Source organism: Solanum stenotomum, chromosome 1, assembly GCF_019186545.1.
Source record: "Solanum stenotomum isolate F172 chromosome 1, ASM1918654v1, whole genome shotgun sequence".
NCBI lineage: Eukaryota > Viridiplantae > Streptophyta > Magnoliopsida > Solanales > Solanaceae > Solanum > Solanum stenotomum.
In genome coordinates, this window is record NC_064282.1 from 87302653 (window position 1) to 87319244 (window position 16592).

Genomic DNA, 16592 nt, shown 5'->3' on the forward strand with positions numbered 1-16592 from the left:
GAAGTTGTATCATGATTGTGTTGTTGTGAATTGTGCAATGTTATGAAAATGGTCATCTTCTAATTATTTGTGTGAACATGTCATTTGCATTGTTCGGAGACATAGTTGTGACAAGTGTTATGTGCATTGAGAAAGAATAAGAAATTAAATAGGATGTACCATTTTGCGGGACGTATCGCACGCCGCGATGGATACTATATTTCGAGGGACGTGTCGCGCGCCGCGATGGATATTATATTTCGAGGAAAGTATCGTGCGCCGCGATGGATGTACGGACAGATATATCCCCCATGGGTCCCGGACTGAGAGACAGCGGGTGTGTATCATTAGGTCAGACATGCATCACTATACTTGACATTGCATTTCATTGCATTGCATTATTCTTATTATTGATGAACTTGATATTGTGTGTTGCTGATCTTGTGAGTGCCTTTTCTGTGAAACTTGTTATTGATGAATATTGAGTTGTTATTAAGAATATATAATTTGTTAGAGTGTTGTTGTTGAGCTGTTTGCTTTGTAAACTAAGAATTGTTAGGTTGGGCTGGTTTTATGCAGGTTATAGCTATGGAGGTTAGGATGGGGTGTAAGGAGTACCCGTATTCTGTATCCTTAGATTGTGTTTAGAGGTTTGCTTGTTGAGTACCGTGTGGTTTGGTACTCACCCCTTGCTTCTACAATCTTTTGTAGGTTACGAGCCTGGATTTTCATGATACATTCCATTCTCTTCTTTTCCAAGGCTTTCTGTGGAGATCTGAGAGGTAGCTATTTGTCATCTCAGTGAACCTTTTTACTCCTGTTTATGATTTTGTTTTTACTTGAAAGACAACATCATTTGAGACTTGCGTATTTTATTTCAATTCTAGTATTTACATTAGAGGCTTGTGCACATGACAACCAGGTTTTGGGGATTGAATTAAGTTGAATTGTTTTCGTAATAGTAATTGGTATTGAACTTTGCTTTATTTTCGCACTTTTTAGAAATGATTGGGTTTTAGGCTGACTTGTCTTGGTGGGATACGACGAGTGCAATCACATCTATTTTTGGGTCGTGACATATGCTGTATGCGCGACCTTGGCTACCCTGTGATGAAATCCATATTGATCATCTCCCACTTCCATTCCGGAAGCTCTATCCTCTGAGCCAAACCACCGGGCCTTTGTTGCTCAACTTTCACTTGCTGGCAATTTGGACACTTAGCCACAAACTCTGCAATGTCCTTCTTCATGCCATTCCACCAATAAAATTCTCTCAAGTCACGGTACATCTCTGTGGAACCCGGATGAATGGAATATCTGGAGCTATGAGCTTCCTCCATAATCCTTTCTTGGAGTCCATCTACCATAGGTACACACAATCTACCTTGATATCTCAATGCACCATCTCCCACCTGTTCAAAATCTAATACTCTTTGGTTTTGGACATTTGCCTTCAACTCAAGCAAAATGGGATCTTGATCTTGCTTCTCTTTCACTTCTGGCACTAGTGATGACTCCGCCCTGCTCGTCACTTCTATTCCTCCTTCTGCGGAATATGTAAGTCTGACTCCTAGGCATGCCAGTCTGTGCACATTTTTTGCTAACTCTCTCCTTCCTTCTTTTATATGGGCGGTGCTACCCATAGACAACCTGCTCAAGGAATCAGCAACAACATTAGCCTTACCTGGGTGGTAAAGAATACTCAGGTCATATGTCACGACCCGATTTATCAAGTAACCCACCAGTAGGTAAGCCAACCCGTAACCCGGAACAACAAGTAATGGGTCTGAGGGTAGAAATCAAACAAGAGTAGGCAAATAACAATATAAACAGGCGGACGCAAACCAAAAACTTATATACAAATAAAGATCCCTCCCAGAACCTGGAAGTCACTAGTACAGAGCTACTACAAAATGAGTACAAGTCCCAAAACTGGACAACAGAGACTGGACTGTCTCGAAGGGAAGAAGACAAGTCTATATATACAGATGGAGACCGAAATAGTACAGAACGCCGTGTGCTCACCCCCGTCTCCAGATAAGTCTACTCCAAGCTCGATCAACGCTGGCTACTAGTGCTCGGACCTGCATCACAAAATAGATGCAGAGCGTAGCATGAGTACCAAAACAACAGGTACCCAGTAGGCATCATCGGCCGACTGAGCAAGATAAGCAAAAGTAAACTGAAATGCAAATAAAGGGTCACATCAAGTGCAAAGAGTAGTAAATGGGGGGTATGTACACGAGCGTACAGGCAACAAAGACAAGCAATCTAACTAACTCCGCCGGGCTCCCATAAACCCGACGGGTACGCTCGTGCACAATAAAAGAAACCACCTGCACGGACCCCCATAAGCCCGGCAGATGGACTGACAGTTGAAGTAAAATAATGGAGCTAGAAGGTCTATCACAATATTACCAATTTCCGGACTTGTAACTGAACCATTCCCAATCATATTCCAAGATCTCATTACGTCCCGGACTTTAACCGGAATCTCTCCAACCTCCAAAACCTCAACCTACAGATGAGAGTAATCAAGACTAAACTGAAGCTTTAGTGAGGAATTGGGAATACACCACGTGCAAGCTGGACCACGGACTCGAACCGGGTACTATAGCTAATGAGTCAACCTATATGGGCTGGACCACGGACTCGAACCGGGTGCTGTAGCCAAAGGTCGGGCACGGGTGGGCTGGACCACGGACTCGAACCGGGTGCTGTAGCTGAAATCAGATCACAGGTAAGCTGGACCACGGACTCGAACCGGGTACTGTAGCTAAGCCTGGACATAAGTGAGCTGGACCACGGACTCTAACCGGGTGCTGTAGCTAAAACCAGATCACAGGTAAGCTGGACCACGGACTCGAACCGGGTACTGTAGCTAAGCCTGGACATAAATGAGCTGGACCACGGACTCTAACCGGGTACTGTAGCTGAAACCAGATCACAGGTAAGCTGGACCACGGACTCGAACCGGGTACTGTAGCTAAGCCTGGACATAAATGAGCTGGACCACGGACTCTAACCGGGTACTGTAGCTGAAACCAGATCACAGGTAAGCTGGACCACGGACTCGAACCGGGTACTGTAGCTAAGCCTGGACATAAATGAGCTGGACCACGGACTCTAACCGGGTACTGTAGCTGAAACCAGATCACAGGTAAGCTGGACCACGGACTCGAACCGGGTACTGTAGCTAAGCCTGGACATAAATGAGCTGGACCACGGACTCTAACCGGGTACTGTAGCTGAAACCAGATCACAGGTAAGCTGGACCACGGACTCGAACCGGGTACTGTAGCTAAGCCTGGACATAAATGAGCTGGACCACGGACTCTAACCGGGTACTGTAGCTGAAACCAGATCACAGGTAAGCTGGACCACGGACTCGAACCGGGTACTGTAGCTAAGCCTGGACATAAATGAGCTGGACCACGGACTCTAACCGGGTACTGTAGCTGAAACCAGATCACAGGTAAGCTGGACCACGGACTCGAACCGGGTACTGTAGCTAAGCCTGGACATAAATGAGCTGGACCACGGACTCTAACCGGGTACTGTAGCTGAAACCAGATCACAGGTAAGCTGGACCACGGACTCGAACCGGGTACTGTAGCTAAACCTGGAATAAGTAAGCTGGACCACGGACTCTAACCGGGTACTGTAGCTAAGAATCAATATCCAACCATCCGTCGCGGGAAATATCACCAAACCGATTACCATAAATAATCCTTTTAGTCCGACCCTCATATACCCCAAATCGCCGAGGAAGTATCCAATAATGAGTAAGCTAGACCACGGACTTTAACCGGGTATTTGTAGCCGATATAAAAGCAGGGCATTATGGATACAAGGTCATAAGCTGAGTTACCGACTATCAGACTCAAGTCTGCTATATCAGTCTACAAGGAGCTAACCGTCCGAAACGACGTCGGAAAAAGTTCTACTGCCCAACGACATCCGAAATCTCGCAAGTCTATGGCAACACTAGTCTAAGCCTAGACTAAGGCCAAACATACTTCAAATCAATATTATCATATACACCACCAGATATGGCTATTCAATAATATCAAGAGACATGCTGTCATAATCCAACACTTTCCCGAAATAAGGTCTAAGGCAGGAATTATAGAAATTTAGCATGCTCGACACCCGAACCCCTCCATACTCAAGCAAATCAATAAACAATTGCCTAAACATGCTCAATCTCACGAGAGAAAACCATAGCCTACCTGAAAGCCGATCACGCGTGCTCCAACTCACGGTACCGGATCTTTTCCTCTCCGAACGGTCTCCAAATGCTTCCCCACTAACAAAAGGTTAATCACCTCGTCATTACGAATATATTGACACTAAAATTATATTTTTCGGAGACGGACCCAAAATCGGGTCTAAAACGGGATTGTGGGGCCCACACTTAGAATCTCAAAATCGAATCCGTGGAAACGTCCCAACTACCTTACTAAACTAATATCCCAAAATTTTAGCACAAACAGATGCCCACAACACCGCAAATCAGCCACAATAATTAAAAAGGACAGCCCTTTCATCATCAATTTCCGGAAAAACGAGACCCTTTCAACCCAAACAGATTATACCACGACGATCCTTGCGAAAAACTCTACAAGTTAGCCACAAGAATGACTCAAAACGGACTTACGATGATCAAGATCTCACATTTCAAAAATTCAACAACAAAACATCCGAAAATCACACTGGCAGTGGCTAAAAATTGATTTCTTACCTCAACGAAGCCTCCCCTCGCGTTTTCGAGATCACCGCTAGATTCCCCTCGAAATTCTCTTGAAGTTTGCCTTTTGAATCACTTAATTTGGATTAAAAATGAAGGAGCAATCTCAATTTGAAGTTGAACAAAAATTTGGACGAAATTCGTTCTTAAAAATCTGGAAATTTCCACCTCTGCCACGTGTCGTCACGTGGCTCTGCCACGTCACCGCCGCGTCAAAATTTTACAACCCTCCAAACTTAAATTTCGATGTTTCGGACTCGTTCGGAGTCGGAAAAATACAAACCTTATATGGAATCTGATTGGAAATGATATTTCGGACTCAATGGTGAAGGCGGAATTTCCATTTGGAGCTCGCTTCGACGAAAAGTGGGTCCCACACCCAGTATCATTTGAGCCAGATTCCACAATTGCTATCTAAAGTCTCGGGAAGTGAACAAAGGGTCGTTCTAGACCAAAATCGATCTTCCGAAGCTAACCTAGCTGTCAGAATTTTCATCTGAGCACGTCTTCCAAGAAGGTTGACCAAAGTCAACTTTTCAAGTTATAAAAATCTCCAAAACAGGAGAACGGGCCTAAAACCCAAACGAACGACCAGGCGACCGAACAGTCAGTGCCAGCAAGTCATAAATGACTTGGGGTCGCTACAGGAACGCTCTAAACGATGAAATGAATTCTTTAATTTAAAAATGACCTGGAGGGTCATTACAATATCCACTACTAAAAGAACTTTCGTCCGCGAAAGTAAGAGTCAAGAAGTACCTGAATGCTCAAATAAGTCGGGGAACTGTGCCCGCATCTCATGCTCGATCTCCCAGGTAGCCTCCTCAACTGGACGATGTCTCCAACGGACCTTAACAACAGGAATGGCTCTCGAGCGCAATCTCCTCACATCTCTGGATAGAATGGCAACTGGCTCCTCTACGAATGTCAAACGATCATCCAACTCGACTGCATCATACTGGAGCACATGGGACTCATCAGGAACATACCGCCGCAACATCGAAACATGAAACACTGGGTGGATGGCTGAAAATACTGGAGGTAGGGCCAACTCATAAGCAACCTCTCCAACTGTCCGGAGTATCTCAAATGGCCCAATGTACCTGGGGCTAAGCTTGCCCCGCCTCCCAAACCTCATCACGCCCTTCATGGGCGACACACGGAGGAATACCCGATCACCAACAGAGAATCTCAAAGGTCGACGCCTCTGATCCGCATAACTCTGGTGCCTACTCTGAGCCGTCCTGAGCCTATCCTGAATCACCCTCACCTGATCCAGGGCCTCCTGAAGCAAATCTGTACCACGCGGCCTAGGCTCTGTAGACTCAAACCAACCCACTGGAGAGCGACAACGCCTACCATATAAGGCCTCAAACGGGGCCATCTGAATACTAGAGTGGTAGCTGTTATTGTACGCAAACTCCGCCAAAGGCAAGAACTGGTCCCACTGACCTCCAAAATCCATAACACAAGCCCGCAACATATCCTCAAGGACCTGAATAGTACGCTCTGACTGACCATCCGTCTGTGGGTGAAATGCTGTGCTAAGGTGGACACGGGTTCCCAACTCTTCCTGAAAAGCCCTCCAAAAGCTGGAAGTGAACTGTGAACCTCGGTCTGAAATGATAGCAACAGGCACACCATGAAGACGAACTACCTCCCGAATATAGATACGAGCTAACCTCTCAGCACTGAAGGTAGTATGAACAGGAAGGAAGTGTGCTGACTTGGTCAATCGATCCACGATGACCCAAATGCTGTCAACACCTCTAGAAGTCCGAGGCAACCCCACAACGAAGTCCATAGTGATACGCTCCCACTTCCACTCCGGAATGGGTAATCTCTGAAACACACCACCAGGCCTCAAATGCTCGGCCTTTACCTGCTGGCAACACAAGCAACGGGAAACAAAGTCAGCAATATCTCTCCTCATGCCACTCCACCAGTAATGCTGCCTCAAATCGCGATACATCTTCGCTGTGCCTGGATGGATAGAGTATCTAGACTCATGGGCCTCAGAAAGTATCAACTGTATCAAATCTCCAACTCTCGGAACACAGATGCGGCCGGCAAATTTCAACACTCCATCAGGATCTAAGGTAGCCTGACCACCATCACCCGCTAACACTCGATCTCTAAGGGCCACCAAAGTATCATCCTCAAACTGGCAACCACGGATCCTATCAAGCAAAGAAGACTGAACTCCCATAAAGGCCAAGACGCATCTAGAATCTGAGATATCCAACCGAACCATGCTATTAGCTAAGGACTGAATGTCCAAAGCTAAGGGTCTCTCCTCAACAGATAAGAAGGCTAGACTACCCATACTCACTGCCTTCCGGCTCAAGGCGTCCGCTACCACATTCGCCTTGCCCGGATGATAGAGAATAGAGAGGTCGTAGTCCTTTAGGAGCTCAATCCAACGACGCTGCCTCGAATTAAGGTCCCTCTGACTCATGATGTACTGAAGACTCCTGTGATCGGTATAGATCTCACATCGAACTCCATACAAGTAGTGCCTCCAAATCTTAAGTGCGAAAACTACCGCCGCCAACTCTAAGTCATGGGTGGGGTAGTTGCGCTCATGAATCTTAAGCTGCCTCGACGCATAAGCAATAACCCGGCCCTGCTGCATCAATACACAACCCAAACCAACGCCGGATGCGTCACAATATACCGTGAAGCCCTCGCCCTCAACTGGAAGAGTCAATATAGGAGCGGTGGTCAATAACTCCTTGAGCCTCAAAAAGCTCGCCTCACACTCCTCTGACCAAACAAAAGGAACATCAACACGAGTCAATCGAGTCAACGGGGCTGCAATAGTAGAAAAGCCCTCAACAAAGCGTCTGTAATAGCCTGCTAGTCCGACGAAGCTCCGAATCTCAGTAACTGAAGTGGGCCTGTGCCAATCACGAATAGCCTCAATCTTCGCCGGATCAACCCTAATACCCTCCTTGGACACCACGTGCCCCAAGAAGGCTACAGACTCAAGCCAAAACTCGCACTTTGAGAACTTGGCATAAAGCCGCTGATCTCTCAAAGTCTGGAGCACTATCCTCAAATGCTGCTCATGCTCACTCCGGCTCCGCGAGTATACTAGTATGTCATCAATGAAGACTATGACGAAGGAATCAAGATAAGGCCTGAACACACGCGTCATCAAGTCCATAAAGGCAGCAGGGGCATTAGTCAACCCAAACGACATCACCAAGAACTCATAATGGCCATAACGAGTCCTAAATGCGGTCTTAGGGATGTCCGCTGCCCTAATCCTCAACTGGTGGTAACCGGACCTCAAATCAATCTTAGAGAACACTGAAGCTCCCTGTAGCTGGTCAAATAGGTCATCGATCCTAGGCAGAGGATATCGATTCTTCACTGTCACCTTGTTCAGCTGCCTGTAGTCAATACACAATCGCATAGTACCGTCCTTCTTCTTCACGAAGAGGACTGGGGCACCCCAAGGCGATACACTAGGCCTAATGAATCCCTTACCCAAGAGATCCTGAAGCTGAACACTGAGCTCCTTGAGCTCTGCAGGAGCCATCCGATATGGCGGAATAGAAATAGGGCGAGTACCTGGCTCAAGCTCAATCGGAAAGTCGACATCACGCTCTGGGGGTAGGCCAGGTAGATCAGTAGGAAACACATCTATGAAGTCACGAACAACAGGAACTGACTCAACCGGAGGAACCTCCTTACTCACATCACGTACATAGGCCAAATATGATAAGCATCCGCTAGCCACTAGCCTCCTAGCACGAATAAAAGAAATAACCCCAACTGGTGTGCTACCACGAGATCCCTGCCACACCACCGGAGGAATACCGGGAATGGCTAAGGTAACGGTCTTAGAAAAGCAATCTAAAACAGCGCGATAAGGGGATAACCAATCCATGCCCAGAATCACATCAAAATCAACCATGTCAAGCAATATAAGGTCAGCCCGGGTGTCACACCCCTGGATAGTAACTAAGCAAGATCGAAATACCTGATCCACTACTAAAGACTCACCCACGGGGGTCGACACACGCAACGGCGCTACCAGAGGCTCAGACATCAAACTCAATCGAGAGGCATAGTAGACAGAAACATACGAAAAAGTAGAGCCTGGATCAAATAAAGCCAAGGCGGGCTGCTGGCATAATAACACTGTACCTGTGATCACATCGTCCGAGGTCTCAGCATCTGCTCTAGCTGGAGCTGCATAAAAGTGGGCCTGGACTCCCCTACCCTGTGCATCGACTCTGCCCCCTAATCTGCCTCCTCGGGGACCACCCCGTATACCCTGGTGACCACCCCTACGGTCCTGTCCCTGGCCTCTGCCTCTAGCTGGAGGTGCTGGCGCATGCCTAGCTGCCTGTGGAGCGGGTAAGGCTAACCTGCGATGGGGACACTCGCGGGCCCAATGATCTAACCCCCCACATTCATAACACCCCTGGAACTGTCGACTGAGAGCTGGAGGTCGGCTACCCCGGCCAGAAGAACCCATCTGTGAACTATCTCGGCCCCGACTAGGACCGGCACTAAAACCAATATGGCGGTGCTGATCACCCTCTGATGCCTGGAGAGCAGCCTGGAAGGGGCTACTAGACTGACCCGACTGAAACCTCTGCTGGGATCTATCATAAGACCCTCGGGGTCTGAAACGGCGCCTATCATAGCTATCCTCCTGTCTAGGTCTCTTGCCGCTGCCCCCTTGGGCCTCGCGACGGAGCTGCTCGATAGTGCGGGCATGGTCCACTACATCTAGAAATGAGCGGCCCGCTGAGACTAAAGACTGAGTCTCAATCCGCAACTGTAGTCTCAAACCCCGAACAAAACAACGAACCCTCTCCTCCTCAGTAGGTAATATCATGGCGGCATGCCTGGAGAGCTCGTGGAATCGGGCCTCATACTCTGATACTGTCATGGAGCCCTGCTCTAACCGAGCAAACTGATCTCTGAGCTGATCTCTGATGCTCCTGGGAATAAATCGGGCCAAGAAGGCCTCTGAAAACTCAGTCCATGTGACCGGTGGAGACCCAGCTGGCCTGGTCTCTAAGTATGTACGCCACCACTGCCTGGCGGGACCGTCTAACTGGTAAGCGGTGAAGTCTGCCCCTCTCGACTCCACTAAACCCAAAGTCTGTAGCCGCTCGCGGCAAGTAACTAGAAACTCGTGGGCATCCTCCCCCACTGCCCCAGAAAACCTCGGCGGTGATAGTCTAAGGAACACACCGAGCATCTTCTGCTCCCGTAGTGGCATGACGCTCTCCAAATCGTCAGGCTGGACAATCGGTGCCGCTGGTGTAGGCTGGCCCTGCGGTACTGGAACAACTGGAGCTGGGGCCTGCTGCATACCCCCAATGGCAGCTAGTATCTGTACGAGCATCGCCTGTATATCTGGAGCTGCCACAGGCTCGGGCGGTGGCTGGGCTGATCCCGGACCCATCGGCTGCTGCGGTGCTGGAGCTGCTGGTGGCTCTATCACCGGCTCTGGAGTTTGCTCTCGGTCCTGGGCTGGTGCTGTAGCTCTGGCACGACCTCGAGGTCGGCCTCTACCCCTAGCTGGGGCCCTACCACGCGTGCGAGCCATCCCTATAAAAGAGTGGTACAAGTAAAATTTTCAGAAATCGATAAGACACACAATGCACGACAGTGATACAAAAGCAGCACGTTCCTAAAGACATCCTGTAGCCTCCCGAAGATAAGTAACGGACGTCTCCGTACCGATCTGCAGGACTCTACTAGACGTTAGCTCTGTACAAGTGAGACCGACGAACCTGGGGCTCTGATACCAATTTGTCACGACCCGATTTATCAAGTCATGATGGCACCTACTATAACCCACCAGTAGGTAAGCCAACCCGTAACCCGGAACAACAAGTAATGGGTCTGAGGGTAGAAATCAAACAAGAGTAGGCAAATAACAATATAAACAGGCGGACGCAAACCAAAAACTTATATACAAATAAAGATCCCTCCCAGAACCTGGAAGTCACTAGTACAGAGCTACTACAAAATGAGTACAAGTCCCAAAACTGGACAACAGAGACTGGACTGTCTCGAAGGGAAGAAGACAAGTCTATATATACAGATGGAGACCGAAATAGTACAGAACGCCGTGTGCTCACCCCCGTCTCCAGATAAGTCTACTCCAAGCTCGATCAACGCTGGCTACTAGTGCTCGGACCTGCATCACAAAATAGATGCAGAGCGTAGCATGAGTACCAAAACAACAGGTACCCAGTAGGCATCATCGGCCGACTGAGCAAGATAAGCAAAAGTAAACTGAAATGCAAATAAAGGGTCACATCAAGTGCAAAGAGTAGTAAATGGGGGGTATGTACACGAGCGTACAGGCAACAAAGACAAGCAATCTAACTAACTCCGCCGGGCTCCCATAAACCCGACGGGTACGCTCGTGCACAATAAAAGAAACCACCTGCACGGACCCCCATAAGCCCGGCAGATGGACTGACAGTTGAAGTAAAATAATGGAGCTAGAAGGTCTATCACAATATTACCAATTTCCGGACTTGTAACTGAACCATTCCCAATCATATTCCAAGATCTCATTACGTCCCGGACTTTAACCGGAATCTCTCCAACCTCCAAAACCTCAACCTGCAGATGAGAGTAATCAAGACTAAACTGAAGCTTTAGTGAGGAATTGGGAATACACCACGTGCAAGCTGGACCACGGACTCGAACCGGGTACTATAGCTAATGAGTCAACCTATATGGGCTGGACCACGGACTCGAACCGGGTGCTGTAGCCAAAGGTCGGGCACGGGTGGGCTGGACCACGGACTCGAACCGGGTACTGTAGCTAAAATCAGATCACAGGTAAGCTGGACCACGGACTCGAACCGGGTACTGTAGCTAAGCCTGGACATAAATGAGCTGGACCACGGACTCTAACCGGGTACTGTAGCTGAAACCAGATCACAGGTAAGCTGGACCACGGACTCGAACCGGGTACTGTAGCTAAGCCTGGACATAAATGAGCTGGACCACGGACTCTAACCGGGTACTGTAGCTGAAACCAGATCACAGGTAAGCTGGACCACGGACTCGAACCGGGTACTGTAGCTAAGCCTGGACATAAATGAGCTGGACCACGGACTCTAACCGGGTACTGTAGCTGAAACCAGATCACAGGTAAGCTGGACCACGGACTCGAACCGGGTACTGTAGCTAAGCCTGGACATAAATGAGCTGGACCACGGACTCTAACCGGGTACTGTAGCTGAAACCAGATCACAGGTAAGCTGGACCACGGACTCGAACCGGGTACTGTAGCTAAGCCTGGACATAAATGAGCTGGACCACGGACTCTAACCGGGTACTGTAGCTGAAACCAGATCACAGGTAAGCTGGACCACGGACTCGAACCGGGTACTGTAGCTAAGCCTGGACATAAATGAGCTGGACCACGGACTCTAACCGGGTACTGTAGCTGAAACCAGATCACAGGTAAGCTGGACCACGGACTCGAACCGGGTACTGTAGCTAAGCCTGGACATAAATGAGCTGGACCACGGACTCTAACCGGGTACTGTAGCTGAAACCAGATCACAGGTAAGCTGGACCACGGACTCGAACCGGGTACTGTAGCTAAGCCTGGACATAAATGAGCTGGACCACGGACTCTAACCGGGTACTGTAGCTGAAACCAGATCACAGGTAAGCTGGACCACGGACTCGAACCGGGTACTGTAGCTAAGCCTGGACATAAATGAGCTGGACCACGGACTCTAACCGGGTACTGTAGCTGAAACCAGATCACAGGTAAGCTGGACCACGGACTCGAACCGGGTACTGTAGCTAAGCCTGGACATAAATGAGCTGGACCACGGACTCTAACCGGGTACTGTAGCTGAAACCAGATCACAGGTAAGCTGGACCACGGACTCGAACCGGGTACTGTAGCTAAGCCTGGACATAAATGAGCTGGACCACGGACTCTAACCGGGTACTGTAGCTGAAACCAGATCACAGGTAAGCTGGACCACGGACTCGAACCGGGTACTGTAGCTAAGCCTGGACATAAATGAGCTGGACCACGGACTCTAACCGGGTACTGTAGCTGAAACCAGATCACAGGTAAGCTGGACCACGGACTCGAACCGGGTACTGTAGCTAAGCCTGGACATAAATGAGCTGGACCACGGACTCTAACCGGGTACTGTAGCTGAAACCAGATCACAGGTAAGCTGGACCACGGACTCGAACCGGGTACTGTAGCTAAGCCTGGACATAAATGAGCTGGACCACGGACTCTAACCGGGTACTGTAGCTGAAACCAGATCACAGGTAAGCTGGACCACGGACTCGAACCGGGTACTGTAGCTAAGCCTGGACATAAATGAGCTGGACCACGGACTCTAACCGGGTACTGTAGCTGAAACCAGATCACAGGTAAGCTGGACCACGGACTCGAACCGGGTACTGTAGCTAAGCCTGGACATAAGTGAGCTGGACCACGGACTCTAACCGGGTACTGTAGCTGAAACCAGATCACAGGTAAGCTGGACCACGGACTCGAACCGGGTACTGTAGCTAAACCTGGAATAAGTAAGCTGGACCACGGACTCTAACCGGGTACTGTAGCTAAGAATCAATATCCAACCATCCGTCGCGGGAAATATCACCAAACCGATTACCATAAATAATCCTTTTAGTCCGACCCTCATATACCCCAAATCGCCGAGGAAGTATCCAATAATGAGTAAGCTAGACCACGGACTTTAACCGGGTATTTGTAGCCGATAGAAAAGCAGGGCATTATGGATACAAGGTCATAAGCTGAGTTACCGACTATCAGACTCAAGTCTGCTATATCAGTCTACAAGGAGCTGACCGTCCGAAACGACGTCGGAAAAAGTTCTACTGCCCAACGACATCCGAAATCTCGCAAGTCTATGGCAACACTAGTCTAAGCCTAGACTAAGGCCAAACATACTTCAAATCAATATTATCATATACACCACCAGATATGGATATTCAATAATATCAAGAGACATGCTGTCATAATCCAACACTTTCCCGAAATAAGGTCTAAGGCAGGAATTATAGAAATTTAGCATGCTCGACACCCGAACCCCTCCATACTCAAGCAAATCAATAAACAATTGCCTAAACATGCTCAATCTCACGAGAGAAAGCCATAGCCTACCTGAAAGCCGATCACGCGTGCTCCAACTCACGGTACTGGATCTTTTCCTCTCCGAACGGTCTCCAAATGCTTCCCCACTAACAAAAGGTTAATCACCTCGTCATTACGAATATATTGACACTAAAATTATATTTTTCGGAGACGGACCCAAAATCGGGTCTAAAACGGGATTGTGGGGCCCACAATTAGAATCTCGAAATCGAATCCGTGGAAACGTCCCAAATACCTTACTAAACTAATACCCCAAAATTATAGCACAAACAGATGCTTAAAACACCGCAAATCAGCCACAACAATTAAAAGTAGCAGCCCCTAGATCACCAATTTCCGGAAAAACGAGACCCTTTCAACCCAAACAGATTATACCACGACGATCCTTGCGAAAAACTCTACAAGTTAGCCTCAAGAATGACTCAAAACGGACTTACGATGATCAAGATCTCACATTTCAAAATTCAACAACAAAACAATCCGGAAATCACCCTGGCAGTGGCTAAAAATCGATTTCTTACCTCAAATGAAGCCTCCCCTCGCGTTTCTGAGATCACCGCTAGATTCCCCTCGAAATTCTCTTGAAGTTTGCCTTTTGAATCACTTAATTTGGACTCAAAATGAAGGAGCAATCTCAAGTTGAAGTTGAAGGAAAAAATTGGACGAAATTCGTCCTAAATTCTGGAAATTTCCAGATTCCCACTCCTCTGCCACGTGGCGTCACGTGGCTCTGCCACGTCACCGCCGCGTCAAAATTCTACAACCCTTCAAACTTAAGTTTCGATGTTTCGAACTCGTTCGGAGTCGAAAAAATACAAACCTTATATGGAATCTGCTTGGAAATGATATTTCGGACTCAACGGTGAAGGCGGAATTTCCATTTGGAGCTCGCTTCGATGAAAAGTGGGTCCCACACCCAGTATCATTTTGAGCCAGATTCCACAACTGCTATCTAAAGTCTCGGGAAGTGAACAAAGGGTTGTTCTAGACCAAAATCAATATTCCGAAGCTAACCTAGCTGTCAGATTTTTCATCTGAGCACGTCTTCCAAGAAGGTTGACCAAAGTCAACTTTTCAAGTCAATACATCATAATCCTAAAGTAATTCTAACCACCTCCTCTGTCTTAGATTAAGTTCCTTCTGAGTAAGCACGTATTGAAGGCTCTTGTGATCAGTGAATATATCAACATGCACACCATACAAGTAATGACGCCATATCTTCAAAGCGAACACTACAGCCGCTAACTCTAAGTCATGGGTAGGGTAGTTCTTCTCATGAACTTTCAACTGTCTAGAGGGATAAGCTATAACCTTGCTATTATGCATTAGGACACAACCCAAACAAATTCTAGATGCATCACAATACACCACAAGACCTTGAGTACCTTCTGGTAACGTCAATACTGGAGTTGTAATTAATCTCTTTTTCAATTCCTGAAAGCTTTTCTCACAAGCTTCAGACCATTGAAATTTCACTGCTTTCTGAGTCAACTTTGTCAATGGAGATGCAATAGATGAGAACCTCTCAACAAACATTCTATAAGAGTCAGCTAAACCCAAGAAACTCCTAATTTCAGTTGGAGATGTGGGTCTAGGCGAATTCTGCACTGCCTCAATCTTTCGAGTATCAACTTTAATTCCGCAACCGGACACAATGTGGCCTAGGAATTCCACAGACTTGAGCCAAATCTCACACTCAGAGAACATGGCATACAACTCTTTGTCTTTCAAAGTCTGAAGAATTGTTCTGAGGTGATTAGCATGATCTTCTTCGTTCCTTGAATAGACTAGTATGTCATCAATGAAGACGATAACAAACGTATCTAAATAAGGTTTGAAAACTCTATTCATCAAGTCGATGAAAGCTGCCGGTGCATTGGTCAACCCAAAAGACATGACCAGGAACTCGTAATGACCGTATCTAGTTCTGAAAGTTGTCTTTGTAATATCACATTCCCTCACTCTTAACTAGTGATAGCCTGATCTAAGATCAATCTTTGAAAAATAGGTGGCACCCTAAAGCTGATCGAAAAGATCATCAATCCTCGGAAGAGGGTACTTATTCTTGATGGTAACCTTATTCAACTGGCGGTAATCTATACACATCCTAAGGGAACCATCTTTCTTTCTCACAAAATACACCGGAGCACCCTAAGGTGAGACACTCGGTCGAATGAAACCCTTATATAGAAGGTCTTTTAACTGCTCTTTCAATTCTTTCAACTCTGCTGGTACCATTCTGTATGGCGGAATAGAGATAGGACGAGTATCTGGAATGAGATCTATGCCGAAATCTATTTCTCTCTCAGGAGGAATTCCGGGTAGATCATCAGGAAACACTTCTGGAAACTCTCTTACTATAGGAACTAACTGAAAAAGAGGTATCTCAACACTAGAATCATGAGCTCGGACTAAGTGATAGATACAACCCTTTAAGACTAACTTTCTCGCCTTAAGGTACGAAATAAAACGACCCTTAGACACTGCTGAACTACTACTCCACTCTAAGACTGGCTCATTCGGAAACTGAAACTTGACTGCTCGAGTTCTACAATCTATCGATGCATAACTAGCATGAAGCCAATGCATACCTAGAATTACATCGAAATCTACCATGTCTAACTCAACCAATTCAGCCATGGTGCTCTTGTAATTGATGGAAACAGGACAATCACGATAAACTCTTTCTGCTAAAATAGAATCCCCAAC

The 16592-nt window shown here is 47.3% G+C and overlaps 1 protein-coding gene across 6 annotated transcripts in view; it reads right to left on the reverse strand.

Moving 5' to 3' along the window:
* The window catches only part of LOC125864110 (uncharacterized), a 131236-nt gene extending 116691 nt beyond the window's left edge, over window positions 1–14545 (reverse strand). For 3 of the 6 annotated variants that reach the window (XM_049544061.1, XM_049544054.1, XM_049544049.1), the window contains exons 1-5: window positions 14405–14545; window positions 13893–13969; window positions 10846–10904; window positions 8888–10309; window positions 2005–2063 (exon numbers count right to left, since the gene is read on the reverse strand). In XM_049544061.1, coding sequence (XP_049400018.1) covers window positions 2038–2063; window positions 8888–10307 — 1446 coding nt within the window. In that variant the 5' untranslated portion in view covers window positions 10308–10309; window positions 10846–10904; window positions 13893–13969; window positions 14405–14545 and the 3' untranslated portion in view covers window positions 2005–2037. Of the gene's footprint in view, window positions 1–1816; window positions 2064–8887; window positions 10310–10845; window positions 10905–13892; window positions 13970–14404 lie in introns of those variants that run through there. The other 3 variants (XM_049544069.1, XM_049544063.1, XM_049544044.1) reach the window with 2 other exon arrangements.
* Between the last annotated feature and the right edge of the window lie 2047 nt (window positions 14546–16592).